This window comes from Coptis chinensis, chromosome 1, assembly GCF_015680905.1.
Source record: "Coptis chinensis isolate HL-2020 chromosome 1, ASM1568090v1, whole genome shotgun sequence".
In the NCBI taxonomy this organism is placed as follows: Eukaryota; Viridiplantae; Streptophyta; class Magnoliopsida; order Ranunculales; family Ranunculaceae; genus Coptis; species Coptis chinensis.
In genome coordinates this window covers 23608672-23626749 of record NC_141456.1, presented here as the reverse complement: position 1 = coordinate 23626749, position 18078 = coordinate 23608672, and the positions used below count along the sequence as shown (strand labels likewise).

At 36.6% G+C, this 18078-nt stretch overlaps 1 protein-coding gene and 1 pseudogene across 2 annotated transcripts; one reads left to right on the top strand and one right to left on the bottom strand.

Moving 5' to 3' along the window:
• Positions 1–515: 515 nt before the first annotated feature.
• On the bottom strand, positions 516–12627 carry LOC147523032 (cysteine-rich receptor-like protein kinase 10; annotated as a pseudogene). The gene is made up of 10 exons (XR_015215501.1): positions 11636–12627; positions 11129–11242; positions 9498–9634; positions 9162–9372; positions 8762–8999; positions 8476–8626; positions 7746–8317; positions 5781–5953; positions 1031–1102; positions 516–685 (listed from the first exon to the last, which is right to left on the bottom strand). The product of XR_015215501.1 is annotated as a cysteine-rich receptor-like protein kinase 10 (transcript).
• Positions 12628–12811: 184 nt separating this feature from the next.
• Positions 12812–15140, top strand: LOC147523031 (protein EDS1L-like). Its single transcript, XM_086596637.1, has 3 exons — positions 12812–13270; positions 13388–14179; positions 14253–15140. The coding sequence occupies exons 1-3, from the start codon at positions 12947–12949 to the stop codon at positions 14994–14996; spliced, it is 1860 nt and encodes a 619-aa protein (XP_086452763.1). The 5' UTR covers positions 12812–12946; the 3' UTR covers positions 14997–15140.
• The last annotated feature ends 2938 nt before the right edge of the window (positions 15141–18078 follow it).

Sequence of the window (18078 nt, the reverse complement as noted above, 5' to 3'; positions counted from 1 at the left end):
GATATAAACAATTAATGTTCATATCTTAACATAAGTTATGAACAATCTCTGTTCATACCTCAAATATGTATGAACGATATACCTCAACATAATGTATAAGGTATGTTCACTTATTTGGTATATAAACAAACACGGTTCATATATGAGGAGGTATGAACAATAATTGTTTATATATTGTTCATACCAAAACGACAGAAAGAATAAAATCATAATATATTAATTTCAAATCTTGACTATTTATCCTCAAGAGTTATTTTCATATGAAAATTGGGTTTGTGAGTGTTTTCGAAAAAAAAAAAAAAAAAGTTAAATAATTTTGGCCCGGGATTGGTCTGGACCAATTTCTTTTCTTGTACTGGTCGCATACAGAACAGATAAGAGTTCTTCATGCTTGCTAGATGTCACACCCCAAATTTCTAGAAAAATTAAAACTGATATTCAATCATCTGGAAACCCGGGGTGAAACAAAACCCACTAACATATTATCAACCACGATATTAAAATCTGAGATCAAATTAAAACGGAAAGAACAACGCTTCATTTACAAATAAATTTTTTACTAACTAACTCTATTACATCTGTTTCAATTCAAAACCGTACACTTTCGAAAAACTTTAAACCAGAAGACTCCAAGAGCAAATCCAAATCACGTGTCTTCATCTACTGCACTCCACCATCTATGTTCCTAAGAACACACCCACGTTGCAAAACAAAGCAAACATGGGTCAGCAAATTGAATTTACTGGTATGAGTAAACTAACAACAAAATATATAATAATCTTTCAAATTAATAAACATAACATTACCAACCATTTCAACTTGGAAGACAATATAGTTCCGTTTTTCAAAACGGCATGTAGTTTCTTCCCAAGTAAGATTTCACCCCCAATATACAATTTCCAAGAATCTCATATAACAGTACTGATCATTCCCACTTTCCAAAAATAACTCACAATACAATACCACTTACATTCCATTTATTAAATGCACATATGATAACCTAATTAAATATGAGTTTGGTATACCTTACCTTTAAGCCAACACGTCGTCTTAGAGTAGGATATTTACGTCTTTGCAGAAAAGATTAATAGATCCTACCTTCCTGTAAAATAGAGTTAGACATCACAATAAAATGATTTATCTCAGCAAGTTAAATTTCCATTCATAACCAAACCTCATTTAAGACATTTAAGTCTAATTGATATAACCTGGTTCGTCCCGCATATTCGGGGAATACAACTTATCATAATACCTATATCAAGGATAGTCATTCATATGACATCATTACGTCATAAAGTTTCTGCGTGCATAACCATAGATCTCAGACTATCACAAGTCATTAATATTTTCGTAAGAAGATATCAAGTTATAGTCATTTCGCAATCACATAGAAATCACCATCATTTATTAATATTATTCACAGTCACACTTCACATCCATAACATCACACAATTCATATACTTTTACTTAAAAATCACTCGTCTACTTATGAGAACGGGGAAATATCACAGCCAAGGAGTACATTCATCCCTTGTAAGTATCAACTCATACAAACCACGTATACGTTTCTCATAAGAAAGCATATACATCATATGCAATAACTCCATCAATATTTTTACTTTGCTTATTAATTATCTTGTTGACTCATTTATTCAAAGACACAGCCCAACTTTTAGTTCCTACTCCACGATTTACACTACACATATTTGCCAAATTACACATATCCGTGTGCCTCACTCACACCGAGTACCACTACAAGACATATGTCCCAAGCGGGAATATCGCTTCCATGAAATATATTTTCATCTTGTAAACTCGTAACTTGTGAGTCACAGCCATCTCTAGGCTTTCCATATACATAATCACAAAGCCTCTTTGGGCATAACAAAATATTAGGTCATTCATGGCACATTCAATGAATACCTTGGGTCATTCCCGCCACATTTAAGGAATACACATCATAATACTTACAAGTCATTCATGGCACATTCAATGAATACCTTGGGTCATTCCCGCCACATTCAAGGAATACCCATCATAATACTAACAGGTCATTCATGGGTCATTCCCGCCATATTCAAGGAATATCCATACCTACATTCCTGTACATTCAAGGAATACAGCCAACCCGCAAGGCGAATGCCTTAGTTCCTCTTTAAGGCGGCTTTTCACATGACATCATTAGTCATAAACATTTCTTTTTATCACAGAGGCGTGGAGAGATCTAAAGATGTGGGCGACATATTAAATTTTCACCGGACATTTTTACACCGAATTTTAACACTCAAGAGTTCTCAGTTATTATAATATTTTTATTACAAAACAAACATTGTCTCAAACAATAATTCATTACTAAAGATTCCAAACATAATAACTAATCAACTCACCTCATTATCAATTTTATAAATCATAGATATAAAAAAGTTCAATCAATACAAATATATTAGTTAAATGTCTCGTGAATACATTTTAAACCACCACAATCACGTACACAATTAAGTACTAACATTATACACATATAGTTAATTATCACAATAACTAATAACTAATATATAATATATAATATAGTGTAGTGGCTGCACTTTTGTTCAAAGTTGCCTACGTATCCAAATCTTTTAAGATTGGAATCAAGCCTTCGTAGTTCTTATCAGCCACATAGTCAATACTATAGTTTTTCCTACATTCATCCAAATGACATGTAACTTAATATTTAGAAACTAGGGTATGTAGACATACTTTTTCATGTAGAACTCGAAGTCCCAACCTCAACCTATCTAGAAGAAAACTTAAGTTGAAAATGGTAAAAATCCTAATTTTTCAGCAAACTAGAATTCTGACGAACTATCTTCCGAATGACACAACTCTTTCCACAGGTATCCAAATACATCGAGGCTTTTTGCTTTGAAAAGATAACACACAGAACTTATTTTTTTATGTTTTACAAAAATACTCAATCTCATTTTAAGTGTACGAAAACTAGGTTAGAACACAATGCACAGAAACTGATTTCTGACGTACTGTTTTCTGCCAATCAAACTTCCAGACGTCATAATTAATTCCACCGGCCTCAGAATGCGATGAGGCCAATTGGAATAGAAAGAAGACTTCCAAATATTACTCTTTTATGTTTTATAAAAATCTAACTCTCACCTAACTATTTTAAAACTGGATTTGAACACAGTGCACAGAAACTGATTTCTGACACACTGTTTTCTGTCAACCAAACTTCCAAACATTATATCTACCACCACAGACCTCGGAATGCAACGAGGCCAATTGGGTTGGAAAGCAGACACATAAAACTTATTTTTTCATGTTTTGACAAGAGTTTGAATCTGACTTTAACTATGTGAAAACTCGATTCCAACACATACACAGATCCTGATTTTCAGAAGACACATTTCTGACGGTGTAACTTATCGACGGCATAACTTTTCACACTCACGATAAAATGAAGAAAGACTTCTTGTTCTAGAAAGTATACTCAAACTAGGAACGTGGTTTTTCATGTTTTAACAAGTTCCAAAATAAAACTCGAGCAACGCACAAGATTAGCTCAAAGTCAGGAAAACTAGGCTTGAGCATAAGCAATGGTCATGTATATTACAATAGCTATAACCGAACCTTAATGAAAATAAACCAAACTCTGACATATACTTCAATTCAATCACTAAACTGTTTACCCACTTCCATAATTATATTTACATGAAGACACATATATCACTAGAAAACCTTGGCGTCAGTAGCTATAATCAAATTAACATTCCTTAGCAAAACCCACCCGTACTTCTCATACATATAAGTCATTTCAAAGCAACCAAAGTCATGCAAAAGGTTAGTAACACAAAAACAAGATTTCTCATTTATATAAGACACTTCAAATCAAATTAAGTCATACAGAGCTATAACCGATCTTTTACTTTGAAAAGCAAATTAAGTTCACTATATATATATTAAACAATTCAAAGAGTTATGATTGTCATGAAGACCACCAATGTCCACACAACACACCCAGTTAATCTCGCATATACCAAAAATGAATAGATTGAGCAGTATTATATTTTGTACATTTTCGAAACTTATACTCATATTTTAATAACTATTTTGATAGAATCTATAATTTTGCACAAAAGCACCCATATAAAGTCGATTTGTCAGCCACATATTTTGCACTTATGTAAAGTCGATTTATGTCAGACAACATATAATCTATACCCAAAAACACTACACTGGACTCAAGGTAATATAACTATGAATTTATTGGCCTTGATAAAAACCTTTGAATCAGTCACACAATATCACCATATAACGTATATGACATTTATCAAATTAATATGTTTTGTTCCTAATGTTCCAATAAATAAAACAAGTACATATTTAAGATAATTACTATGATAATCATTCAATAAATTTGGAGAGAAAATAAGGCTTAATTAGACTACTTACTCGTGATACGTTTCTGTTGCCAGCAAATCCCACATCAAGAAACCTCCATTTCTTCTTTGAGTAAAACTCTTTCTCTCTCCACTCAAACACTCTCCCCCAGTAAACACTCCTCTCTTGTACATCTCTTTCTGTGTCTTTTTTTTTTTTTTTTTACAAGAACGAGAAAAAAACCAACAAAAAGGGAGAGTTCGGTTGTAACCAAACCTCTTTAACTCTCCCACGTTTTTATCTTATTTTATTTTATTTTTATAATTTTCTTTTTTTTTAATATTATTATATTTTTTTTAAACCCTAATAAATAGTGAAAGCAAAGAAAATAAACGGAGTGTTATACTAGACTTCAACAAGTGAAACATCGACTGATCGACACACGATATATGGATGTCGAACAAAAAAACCACCACTATTTACTCATCCATGGACCATTATGATCGTAGAGTGTCAGGAAAGGACGGCAAGTTGCTAACATGGGCACACGAACACACACTACTGCTAAATTTTCTACAACTTAAATAGTAATTTTGAAATATTCAAGTGAGGAATTAAAAGAGAACATTTGGTTTGTAACTTTGAACTATATGCCGCATTTGTTTTTAATATAGCGTGACAGGCACTGCACTCTCAACTTGTTAAATTAGTTTAAATATTTAGTTACTTCGGGGAAAATAGGCAAATAATATGTAGGTCCCTAGTCCATAACATACTACTTTGGATTCCCTTGGCAATTGATAAAAGCCACGAGTTGGAGAACTGCTACTGCAGATCATAGAGAAGGACGGTTGTGTTTGTATTTTGTTGTTCTTTTATAACATGACCAGGTGTCAGTTCAAGGTCAGGGAGATGTAACCAAGAAGCTTCCCTCGTCATGCTCACTATGCTTGTGAAATATACGCAGACAGCAGACTGTTAACAAGAAAAGTTAATGTGTTATCGTAGTCCTAAAACGCCAAACTTTCGGCACTAAGCTCTTAAACTTCCAATAAACAAACATGCTCTTAGTTAGTTAGTTCTGATTGTACTTTTAGTATCCAACAAAGGTTTTAATACAATTATTCAACCATTTCAATTTTCAACGTATGGAGAAAAAGCTAGAGTTCAGTTAATTTGTATAATGCCCCCAAGGTATAATTGAAGTGAACACTTATGGTGCATTAATTGCTTTTAAAAGTTTAAAGATTTATAATAATACGATACGTTTTCAAATGAAGTAGATTAATTTTCAAGCAAGCAACTTAAACAATATAACGATCGTATCTTTTTGATATGCTTCTTCGAGTGATACAAGCAAAGGTTATTTGACTTGGAGCAAAAGAGGGACCATGCACGTGGCTAACCTGTATAAGAGTAGAAGATAACTAAGGCGCGCAAGGTGGTCTTATCATCAAGAATCCACTCAATCCAGCTAGCCACGCACGCAAGAATCTTCCAGTTGGCCAGACTTCCGACCATGGCATGTACGCGGTTGTAGTCTCGTAGTATCAACAGTCCAAGAAAACGTCACAAAATACTGAAACAAGTCAACAACACACTACCTTAAGACAATCTGTCACTATGTGTCGCCTTCAACGATTTGAAGTCGAATTAGGTGTTTTCGAAGTGTTTTAAATTGAAGAAAATAGCTACATGCCTACATCTAAATATTATGAATATTCCGTTTTCTGATTAATTAATTAACAAAATCAATAATACTACTCCTTTAATTTCTACATAAAATGGTGATGATATATCAAAGTCTCAGGCAAGTGGTACAGTTTGGAGTTTGGACCAATAATTGGTTTATGTGATCGACATTATAGTAATCGACTGTGATGGAGATTGTTGAACATGCATGTTAATTAGTAAAAACGAAATATTCTTGCATGCATGTTTCTTCGATCAGTTGATCATATGTAAGTATATGATGGAAGTCATGGAACATCACATTTCTTGTAGGCCGGGTTTAGCGCGCTTTCTTGCAAAAAAACTGATGGCGATAGACTGATAGGGGGCAATCAATAGAAGTGATAATTTAAGATATAATCATGCATCACAAAACTATATCGAACCTACAATAAAATGAATAAATCACCCATCAAGCAGGTGATCAACGCATCAAGCTGGCATCAGTAGTCTTTGTTTTTGGGTTTTCCTCGCTAAGGATATGATTTTGGCAGGCCTCGCCACATATAAGCCCAGTTATGAGAAGGGGCCTGTCATTTTTCATGAAAAACCATTACAGCAAGTTGGCAACCCCAAATACAAACCAGATATGTACCTTCCATACCTCACCACATTATCAAAATCTGCCACATTATCAAAATCTCTCACTTTCCTGGTTCCAACAATCACCACCGTTTGTCACCTCCGTGCGTTTTTGGGGGCTTTCATGGGCTCTACCATAAAATTGATTTGATAATCGATTTGCATGAGAGAAATAAACAAGTTTGTTTTGATGTCACCAAAGCAATGGTCCTTAAAATTAATGATTCCATATGGTTGGAAATGGCTTGCGCAGAGCAACTATTAGGTGACGCACTTGTGTGATACAAGTATACAACTAGACTAGTCTCATTCACGTACTCATGCCCAGTATCAAAAAAGTCAGTGATCTCAGTGCCCAAAAAAAGGAAGGGTGCTAAAGAGTCACGCACATCACGAGGCCTCACCACCTCACAGGGTATCTATCTCGGCATCTAAGTATCTAACTAAGCAGTCAAGAGCTGATACTCTGAAATGAACCAATTCCGTTCAAAAAACTGAATCCATTTGCAATACTTCAGCACATGGAACATGGATGTCAAGCCCACAACTTCTTTAAAAGAAAGTACCCAATGTCAATTCAAATTCTTAAGAGCGTGAGTGTATGCAAACTTTTGAGTTGACTTCACAAAAAAGGCACAAATTGTAACTTGGTTTGTATCTGTTTGGATTGGACAAAGTGTTGCTATTGGAGATTGATAGTGTTGTGGTTTGCTCAGATTGTCAGAGTGTGGTGCGCATGCTTAATGGCGGTGTTCCCGAAGTATCTTGTAATTTGTCAAGTCTTGTGGAGGATATATGTAACCCTCAAGCAGTCTTTCATATTCTCCAAGTTAGTTAACTGTCCTAGGAGCTTGATTCACCGTGCTCATATGAATCGGCTAAGTTTGATTTTCAGTTGGGTTGTAACAGTTAAGTTCCTTTCTCTGTCCGAATTAGCTTTGATCAAGTCAAGACTGATAGGTATAATCTTTTTGATATATGCTAATAGGCGGTCTTATGGGAAAATAATAATAATAATAATAATAATAATAAATAAATAAAAATAAAAATAAAAGTACCTGTGAAAATGGAAAGTGTGATCGACTTTCTTTGCCCGACGGACCTTCAACCTTGGGCATTTGATTAGCGAAGGCCAGGTTAGAATGGATGGGAGAAAAGAAAGTGCATGCCATTGTTGCCCTTTTTGCATCCTCAAAACTTCGCCATGTCTTACTCTGACGCAAATATCCTACATCCTACAACCCGTAACACATTATTGACACGCGACTCGACTGTTGAGGATGGAAACAATTGCCCTAGACAATACCGTTCATCCTTCAAGCATTATCGAGGGTATAGTTCGGTAACGGATACTTCGTTAATGGAATGTATTATTGACGGGTCAGGCAAGAATGGTTGGTTTGGTTGATCTGTATGTCCTCCATTAACAAAAAATGCGGGCGTTGAAGGTAATGGGAGGGTGACAGAGCATGGAAACAACTGTTGCCATTGTGGGACGCAACGCAATATCTTCTTGAACGCACAGCAGCCCAATGTGTATGCACCACATCACCTCAGTTCTTGAATACTGATCCTTCAGTGCTGGTTCTATTAACTCTAGAGCTGTGCCTCCCTCCAAGTGTTTCCACGCCTGCAACAATTCATTTATCATACATGAATCTAGGAAAGCAAATGTCTTCAGGGAATTGAATATCCCTAGAATACAGTTCGCACCATTGTATGGACTGAACCAGTATATAAAAATGAAGATATCATTTAGACAGAAACGAAGTACATAGCCGTACTTACATAACTTAGAAGGTTCTCTGCATGTTCTGACTGAAAGAAACACTTGTTCTTCTGGCCACTTATAATCTCTAGAATCAATACACCAAAACTGAAGACATCTGACTTCACTGAGAACTGCCCATGCATTGCATACTCTGGATCCATATATCCACTGTATGAGAAATTAATCAGATTGATGAGTTCCACCGTAGAGAATATATTCACCCTCTCTTCAACTACTGTTATTGGTAAGAAGCTGAATAACATTCATTGGAAGTAATATTGGAAAGCAAGTTCTGACACATACTATGTTCCGACAATTCTGTTGGTACTGTCTTCAGTTTGGTCCATAGCAAAAAGCCTTGCCATGCCAAAATCTGCAATTTTAGGATTCATTTTTGCATCTAACAAAATATTCCCAGCTTTGAGATCACGATGACCAATCCTATGACGTGAATCCTCGTGAAGATAAAGAAGACCTCGAGCAATCCCTCCAATGATTTGGTGGCGTCCTTCCCAATCCAGATATGTACGTTTGATTGGATCTGTATAGAACTAGTATATATAGCTCATACATATCAAAGCAAATTACTCTTAAACTAACTCTAAGGTAGAGTAAAGCACTACTTCGTGAACTGCATCAGCAGTGTGTTTTGCAACTAAAGAGGATAAGCTGAAATGGTTTATGAGGAAGTTTCGAGCCAAACCAAAAATAAACTGGTCGAGGCTTGTATTTGCCACAAATTCGTATATGAGAAGTTTTTCATCCTCTTCCAAGCAGAAACCTAAAAGCTTTACAAGATTCCGATGCTGGAGTTTGACAACTAATAGAGCCTCATTCTTAAATTCTGTTACACCTTGCCCAGAGTTTCTTGAGAGTCTCTTCACAGCTATCTCTCTCCCATCCAAAAGCCTACCCTGTGGAAACTTTTTACTGTCACAATTTCACAAGAGACAGACCTTAAACAAGTAGATAATCCAATAGAAAACGTTATATATCCAATTCATTTCTAATAAATAGCAAAAAAGTATATAATCAAAACCTTGTAGACAGAGCCAAAGACGCCTTGTCCAAGTTTGTTAGCATTACAGAAGTTGTCTGTCGCTGCTCTTATTGTACCAAAGTTGAATTGCAAGGATTCTACATTGCTGATTTCATCCACATCTTTCCTCATATGAGCTGCGTCATTATAAATGCAGCAAAATACCAATATATATCATATGTCTGCTCCAATCGTTTTTGCTGAGAATAATTGGAAGAGAAGTGATATTGGTTTATAGTATATATAAAGCTCTTGATAAGAAACTTCAGTTTTTATACAGATATTAAAAGTATGCAGTCATATGCGCACCTAGGCTCAACCTAGACTCTAGACTCAACCCTAGCGCCTTATGCCTAAGAGTGCCTACGTACTGTTGCATAGGCCCAGCACTAGCTAGTTAATGCACCTTTAACGGCGTAGCTCTAAAACATTACATATGAACTAGGTTACATTGACACGCCGTATCAGACACGGATACGAATTGTCAGACACGGCAAAATATCAAAATTCGAGATAAATTACATGCAATATGTGTCCGACACGGACACGTGGATACGTATCCGACACGGATTTTTTTCAAAATATGGCGTGTCCATGTAGCCTAGCATATGAAGGTGAAATCGTGTAATCGATCTGTTAATGCACCAACATACTTTATAGAACAGAAGATGTGTGTAATTCTGTATAGATTCTGACCTCCATCAATTGTCCTCCAGCATAAGCCATAAGAAATGGCGATGGCAGCTGTTAGTATCACTGCAGTTACTGTAGAAACTACTATAATCACAACTCTTTTGGATGAATTCGTTTGCAGAGCTGTTGATATAGAAGGGGAAAAAATTCCTTAATGGCTTATTCTCTTTCGGTCTCCCTCTCCATGCGTTTTCTTCTAATCAAATTATTTACTGGACTAACTGAATGAGGTCCTACACAACTTAGTAAGACAGAGCATTTTACTAACTCACAAACTTAAGTGCAGTCCTCTTTACATACACAAAGCAAAGCTAGACATTGCACCTATTGGTAAAACTCCAAAATTTTCAGCTCAGATAACATAAGATAAACATCAATTTCAATCAGAAGGAATTAGACTTTAGAACAAAGAGTAAATGTTTCTGTTATATTACACTTATAGAGTGCACTCTGAAAACAACTTTTTTTATTTTTTGGTGACAAGTGCAACAACTTAAGCATCATGAGTGATCACTTCACATGATAAGCAAGTTTATCCGTAAGACTGAGCAACCCGACGTCCCCACTGCTATAACTAAATTAAAAATCTTACATCAAACCTTGCATCAATAAAGCTAGCTGCATTGCAGGCTTGCACCAAACCCCATCTCAGAAAATCAAGTTAGGAAATTAAATTTCTTTGCACGAAAATTCGCTTAATATAAGTTTGTGCTTATAAAACTTCTATGGTCATGTTTATCATTACTGTTGCAATATGTTTGCTTGTGCCCATTTTGCTATAATTAAAATTCAAATTGGACTTGCGTACAGTGGAAGAAGCCGACCAAGACTTTCGTGCTCTAGAAAATGCAATAAGATGGCTAAATAAAAAACACAAAATAATTACAGATTAAATTGTTCGTATTCAAGTTGATCCTATCACTGATTTTAAGTTGTACCTTTTTTCATCTTTGTAAATCTTTTGTAGGCCAAGCAAGCACCAAACAAAGTCAGCATTGAAAAGGCGATCGCCGCTACAACAGTTGCTATAATCACCGGTACACTAAAGAACCCTGAAAATATGAACCATAGAAACAAATGTGGCATGTTATTATTGTAAGTCTAATTGCAGAGCAACTCGATCACCTTCTCGTTGACAAAATTAAACACTAAAATGTAGGCCAAGATAAACAATACAGCCTTAACCAAATAGGAAACCAGAGAGAGGAAAACACAGCAAAACTATAATTTCCCCTTCATCAGATATACAAAACCAACGGCTTAGAAAAGTGAATTGGACAATCTGCTTACAACAAATCAATGTTTGGAAGCGTTATATCGACAGAACAGCCTTGACAACTCACATAATTTAACATTCTGGAATTGCAGAACTAATGACAATCAAAGTACTTAATTTCATACAAACAGAAACTGAAACTAGGCCAAGAAAAAAATAGATTGTTTACCTCCCTTGTCCCCATTTTTTCCTCCCTTGTCCCCATTTGTTCCTCCCTTGTCCTCATTTTTTCCTCCCTCATTGTAAAACTTCTCTGTCGAATACCTTAAGTAACACCCAGTATTCGCTGCCCTTCCCTCTCTCCCTGGCAAACACTGATTAACCTCACTCACAGCCTTCTCCAAACATACTTGACACCCAGTCCTATTAACAGTCTTCCAACATTGAGCCAAAGCATAGAGATTGACAGCTCCTCTTTTCATCTCGGTGACACCAAACCCACCATTCGTAACAGCAGTGTGCATAACATTTCTAGTCACTTGTTTAGTTCTAGCTGTAAATTCCAACTTCAAGGACTCCTCTGTTGCAACATCTGTTGAATTACACTCTTCTATCAAGTTGACTGTCCATAGCTTCATCATAAAAATTATAATTATCCCACCTAAGAAAACAACCATCAAGTTGAATTCTACCTGAAACTGAAGGTAGACATCGAGGAAGCTTAGTTCAAGCTTCCATAAAACAAAGAAGACAATCTGTATGTGAAAGGTCATTCATACATTGAGTTAAACCGTATAACGTTGGATTAGTACCAGACTCAAAAGTACCCCAACTTCCAACATATCTAGTTATACCTTCTATTTGTATAACAAAGTTTGATATAATTTGTTGTGTTAGTTAGCACTCCAACTTTTCCACAGTATAGATTAACTTCTGATGTTCTAGGATTATCAGCTAAACACAAGAAGAAGAAGACTGAAGTATTGAACAAAAACAAGAATGCCCATGTTGTAAAATGAGGTGAAGGCATTGAAATGAACTTCGGGTATTCTTCAGCCATAAATGTGGATAGTCTGGAAGAAAAGTCACCTGGAAAGTCATTACCTGGAAATTTCTTATCACTCATATTTCTCTTGGTAGGGAAAAGCCACAATATAGTCAAGACTCAAGACCTGGAAATTTCTTATCAGTGATACTTCTCGTGGTATGGTCAGGGCGTATTGATTAATAAATTTGGGCAAAATGGGAAGAAAGAGATTAACCATCGCTAAACTCTAAACACTATTATAGGAGTACACGATCTGGAATACAGTCAGTATACAACTTCCAGGAAATTTTCAAGCCAAAAGTCAAGTCAATAAGCATCCAAAAATTTACCAATAAATCCCCATTGAAGTGACTCCTGGAGTAGGCAAAGTCGCAAAGATCATATATAACATGGGCATTCCTTGTCCTTGTAATCTGACACTTGATTCATCATTCATGTATCCAACTCGTATCTAGACTTTGCTAATTCTGAAGAAACTCGAGGAGAAGAAAAATGGAGAGAAGCTTTGTAGAGAGTGTAGGGATGCAAGACATTATTATAATCAAAGCTTGCTCCCTTGCCATGGAAGCTCACAACTCTGCTGCTCCCAACTTTCTTCTTGACAAAATACACAACTCGTCTCATGCTATCTTTGCATTTCCTGGTTCATGGTCTACTGATGACTGGGTCAGTCGAAAACCTTTTGGTGCTTCAAAAATTGATCAAACTCTTTTTCCATCCCTCAGAAGTGTCGGTAAAGGTGATACTGCTATCGTAAATGACTCTTTTCTTGGGCAATTTAAGATATATTTAAGCGATTCCAATCTACAACAAGAGGTACCATATATATACTGTTTCCACGTTCATGTAATATATTTAGCTGTATAACATCAACATATAGAATGATATACTACTGCCAACTGCTGGCAAAGTCTAATTTCTATCAATTCTTAGGTAAGGAAAGCTATGGCAGAGAACAAACATATAGTATTCACAGGACATTCATCTGGTGGTCCTATAGCTATCCTTGCAACCATCTGGCTACTAGAACATTGTAAACAGAACCAGAATAGTCAGTGTACCACCTCTTGTGTGACTTTTGGATCGCCCCTTATTGGTGATCGGGTTTTTGGCCATGCTCTCCGACGAGAGCATTGGTCTCACCATTTCATACATTTTGTCAATAGGTACGACATTGTTCCTCGGGTCTCACTTGCACCTCTTTCATCCATGGAACGAGAGTTTCCTCTGATTCTATGTTTCTTCAATCCAAAATCATGTTACCATAGACAAGAAATAGTTGGAAGATCTCAGGAATCAGCTGGTTTCTTTGGTTCTGTAATGAGGAATGCAGCATCTGTGACAAGTCATGCTGCCTGTTTATCTATGGAATCAACCAATCCACTGTTAGAGTCAGTAATTAGATTTGTTGAGCTTAGTCCCTACACACCTTTTGGAACCTATATCTTCTGTACTGGAAGCGGCAAAATGGTCACAGTGATAAACCCAGATGCTGTTCTGCAAATGTTCTTCCACTGTCTTCAACTGAGCCCTGAAGAAGATATTACAGATGTTGCTTACAAAAGTCTACAAGAGCATCTGCTTTACGAATTTACAATGCAAGGGAATTTGGAAAGGCAAACTGTAGTCTACTTGGATAATCTGGATCAGATTCCTGTGACTGCAAATAGTGTTGATAATGATGAAAAGAGACTGACGAACATAGCATTAGATGAACTCGGGCTGGTAAGTTCTCTTCTACTTAAGATCCACTACAATGTACTCGAATTATAGGCTAATTTGTGTGTTACAAATCCAGAGTACCAGAGCAAGGATTTGTCTACAGGCAGCTGGCGTGCTGCAGAAGCAAAAAGCTCAAAACCAGGCGAAAATTGAATCAAACTTCAGCAAGATTGAAGAAGGGCTTAGTATGCTTGAAAGGTACCGAACCACATGCGAGGTACTTGAAATCGGCTACTATGATGCCTTCAAGTTCCAAAGGAAACACGATGACTTCAATGCCAATGTTAAGAGACTAGAGCTAGCAGGGATGTGGGACGAGATCATCGAGATGCTATGGAAGTATAACTTACCAGATGATTTTGAAGCTAGAAAACAGTGTGTGGAATTGGGAACTAAGTACCGCCGTCTTGTTGAACCGTTAGATATCGCCAACTACTATCGACACAACAAGAATGATGACACTGGACCTTATATGGTGAAGGGTAGACCTGGTCGATATAAGTATACTCAGAAATGGCTCGAGTATGAGCGGGGCACAGCAGCTGGCACGTGCTCAGAGTCTTGCTTCTGGGCAGAAGTTGAAGAGCTCTGTGCAGATGGTGATAACAAAAGAAGCTTCGAGGAGGTGGCGGAGAGGGTGCTGAGACTAGAAAACAAACTTGGACAGTGGCTTTCTCGAGGGGATATAGGTAGGGATGTATACCTGGAGGAGTCCACCTTTGTCAAGTGGTGGACGACACTCCCTGAACAGCATAAAGCAGGGTCATCTATCAGAGCACTCGTGGACAAGGAAGGAAGAAACCTACCTAGCTTAATCTAGACTCATCAGCCACTTATTAATAAAAAAACGCTGTGAAGCTTACACATTCATCACGACATGTTTATTGTGTTATTGACTCTATGATGAAACTGCAATAAGTGGAGGTGCTCACTGATTAAAACTAAGAGAATAGCTGTTTGCATATGCTTTCCAAGTTTCACTGATGGAACACTAAACAGAAGTTTGTTTACCTGACTTTTAAACTTGCAAGCCCTGTGTAACTGATCACATATCCGCAGTTCACCATCAATAAGCCATGTCAGTCTACAAGGTATGTATACTGTTGAGTGACATATCTGCATAATTATCACCACAAAGCCTAATCTAAGATCTTTAAAATCTGACTAAACTAAACAGCTCCCACCATTCAGATCCGATCCATAAGTAGTTATTTTCCAATTGATTATTACTGGAACCAATTTTCTTCCGCTCTTGTTTCTTACCCCTTTATTATAAATGAAAAAACAACTTATTAATGTACCCAAAGATCGACCATCAATAGTTAGATAATTCGCAAGCAGCTAAAGACTTGAACGAAAACGACAACATGACAGGCCGAGGACACAGCACCAGCAGAAACAATGAACAGAATAAGCAAACCAACATTCCTAAGAATGACATATTCAATGAGAACCCAGTTCCAAGTTGCGACCCCTCTATTGTTCACCAGCAGAAGCAATCAAACTCCAACAAACATATCAGAGATCATCCTCTTCACCAAATATCCTCTGAGAGTTCCAAGTCTAACTTGTCCTCGTCTTCTCCACCATCAAGAGCTTCAAAGTCCATACTATACTCTGCCTCCAACGGTCAGTCTCTTCTTCATTCCTCCTTTTCTCCATTCTTCTGTCCACCAGCTCTTGAATTCTCCCACCCATTAAGAACAAACAATTATCGAAATGCTTCTGACTGACCCTATCAGATATCCACTTTGTAAAACCAAAAATCTAGCTAACTACTGTTAAGCACATAAGTCATAACCTATAAAAATACACTAGAATTTCATAACAATAGTACATATCAATCTCTTAAAATAACTCACTCATCCATCTGCAATTCCTCTTCGACTAAATAACCAAGGCATTTAGCCTTTGCCAATAACAAAGCCACACCTTATTATTCGTCAATAACAGGATAAAGCAACAGATAACCTTATAGTCATTATGAATCTTCAACTCAAGTTTTAGTTGTTCTTCAAATAGCAAATAACAAGTGAAACAAAAGCACTTTCCTAAACAACTCTCAAAGCACCTCCCAATGAAAAGCAACAGATAAACTTGAGTTAACAGAAAGTAACACGGTAATTCCATTCTGTCACTCCTGATAACAGAACTATTTGCAACTGAGCGTCCTTAAATACAGTTTTTGTGGTTCCGTATTGTTAACGTTGCAACGGTGTCAGAGAAACAAAGGTTTAATCATGAGAATAATTATATGTATTCATGCTATACCAAAAACCGAGAGGCTAATTATGGATGAAGAAGGGAACTAGATTCATAGTCATAACGGCACAACTGAAGATAAAGTAGGCCAATCATTAACCTTTAGCTCGATGTACTGAGTAAACATTTAAATTACTTTCATTGTTGTTACTTTCAAGGAGATAACTGGTCCAGTCAGATAAATCATACTACAGTCAAGCACACAAAAAGTTATTTCCCATAAGTGAAGGATTGGTAAAAGGCTTATGAGAAACCCAGATGAAAAACACATCCACTCTAGAGCATTTTTTATTTTATTTTATTTTTTTGTCATTCATTTACATAAAAAAAAGTTGTTCTTGATGATCATTTCAAATTGAGCTCACAAAATCACATATGTTGCTATTACGAACGACAAAATTTACTAGAGAAAAAGGTGATGAATTCTTCCATCGGTTGAGCACATGTGTCGGCAAAAGGGATGAGATGCCATATGTTGCTTTCTAACTGTGTACCAACAGTCTGAATTTTGGCCAGAAACAGGCAGCAAGTCACCAACCTTATAGGTGGAGGAGAAGTCAATACCAACTTGTACGGAAAGTGATCCATATTTGTCTCAGTACGCTGTTTTGGGCAGCAAGGTGTCAAATTATAAACACCACTCCTTCCACCAGTTCTAAGCCCAAGTACTTCTACATTCTAGAAATCCTGACAATGTGACAGTGATTTCCTCCCAATTATTGGAACTGGTTTTCAAGTATAATCAATAGTGCTTCACTTCGAACTACAAAATAGGATAGCGACAAAGCGTCCCTCTTTTATTAGTTGGCATATTACTAAACACACTCAAGCCTTGTGCAAAAGGGACTGTTGCCATACCAACTATAGGAGAAAACCTTGTACTGTTGGCCGTTACCAACTTCGCTTTGCAAACAAACCTTCTTTCACTTGAGGAAGATTAACATGATGCCTTACCAAATCATTTTCAAACAAGATACATTTCTATGCTAGCCAACCAAGTCCCCTCTCCATACTCTGCTTCAACAATAGAGACTTCCAACAAGATGCCCTCCAATTCTATACTTCCACAACCACTTGCTAAGTGCCATGTTCAAACTCGAATTGGTATGTGAACTCTTTCTCTCTTTTGTCGTAACACTTCCATAACCTGGACTGTATTAAAGGGACACATAGAGGAGTTAACATTCCAATGACAGCATGAAATCCGCTAAATTTTTGTGAGAAGGCAGAACACGTTGCAATTTTCCCCTGAAATACCTGCTGGGCACCTCTGCCCTCTGCTTAGAGGACGGACAAACCTATTCCATCACATTTTTTTTGTTCTGACCAGAAAATTTCTCTCAGTGGTCACAACATTTATAAAGTCTTGAACAACCACTAATAACCATAATTCTAGGAGACTTATAATTGGGAACTCCTTGCGTCATTCAGGAAAACCTTTCTCAGATAAACCAAGTTCTTTTATAATTTGCTACAAACTTCTTCGCTAGATACCGCATAAGCATCCTAATAGAACGGGAACACAACCAAATGTCTCTTCCCAATTGTAAACCTTCTATCCAAACTTCAAATCCAAACCTAATAAATCTCTAAAATGATCTATTATTACTATGAAACAGATATTAAAATTTTAAAAGAAG

What these genes read in the sequence shown, in the direction of transcription:
- LOC147523031 (XM_086596637.1), top strand. Translation starts at nt 12,947, where the DNA reads ATGGAGAGAAGCTTTGTAGAGAGTGTAGGGATGCAAGACATTATTATA. An exon ending in ATTCCAATCTACAACAAGAG is followed by an intron (nt 13,271 to 13,387) that starts GTACCATATATA and finishes ATCAATTCTTAG; the next exon opens with GTAAGGAAAGCTATGGCAGA. An exon ending in CATTAGATGAACTCGGGCTG is followed by an intron (nt 14,180 to 14,252) that starts GTAAGTTCTCTT and finishes TTACAAATCCAG; the next exon opens with AGTACCAGAGCAAGGATTTG.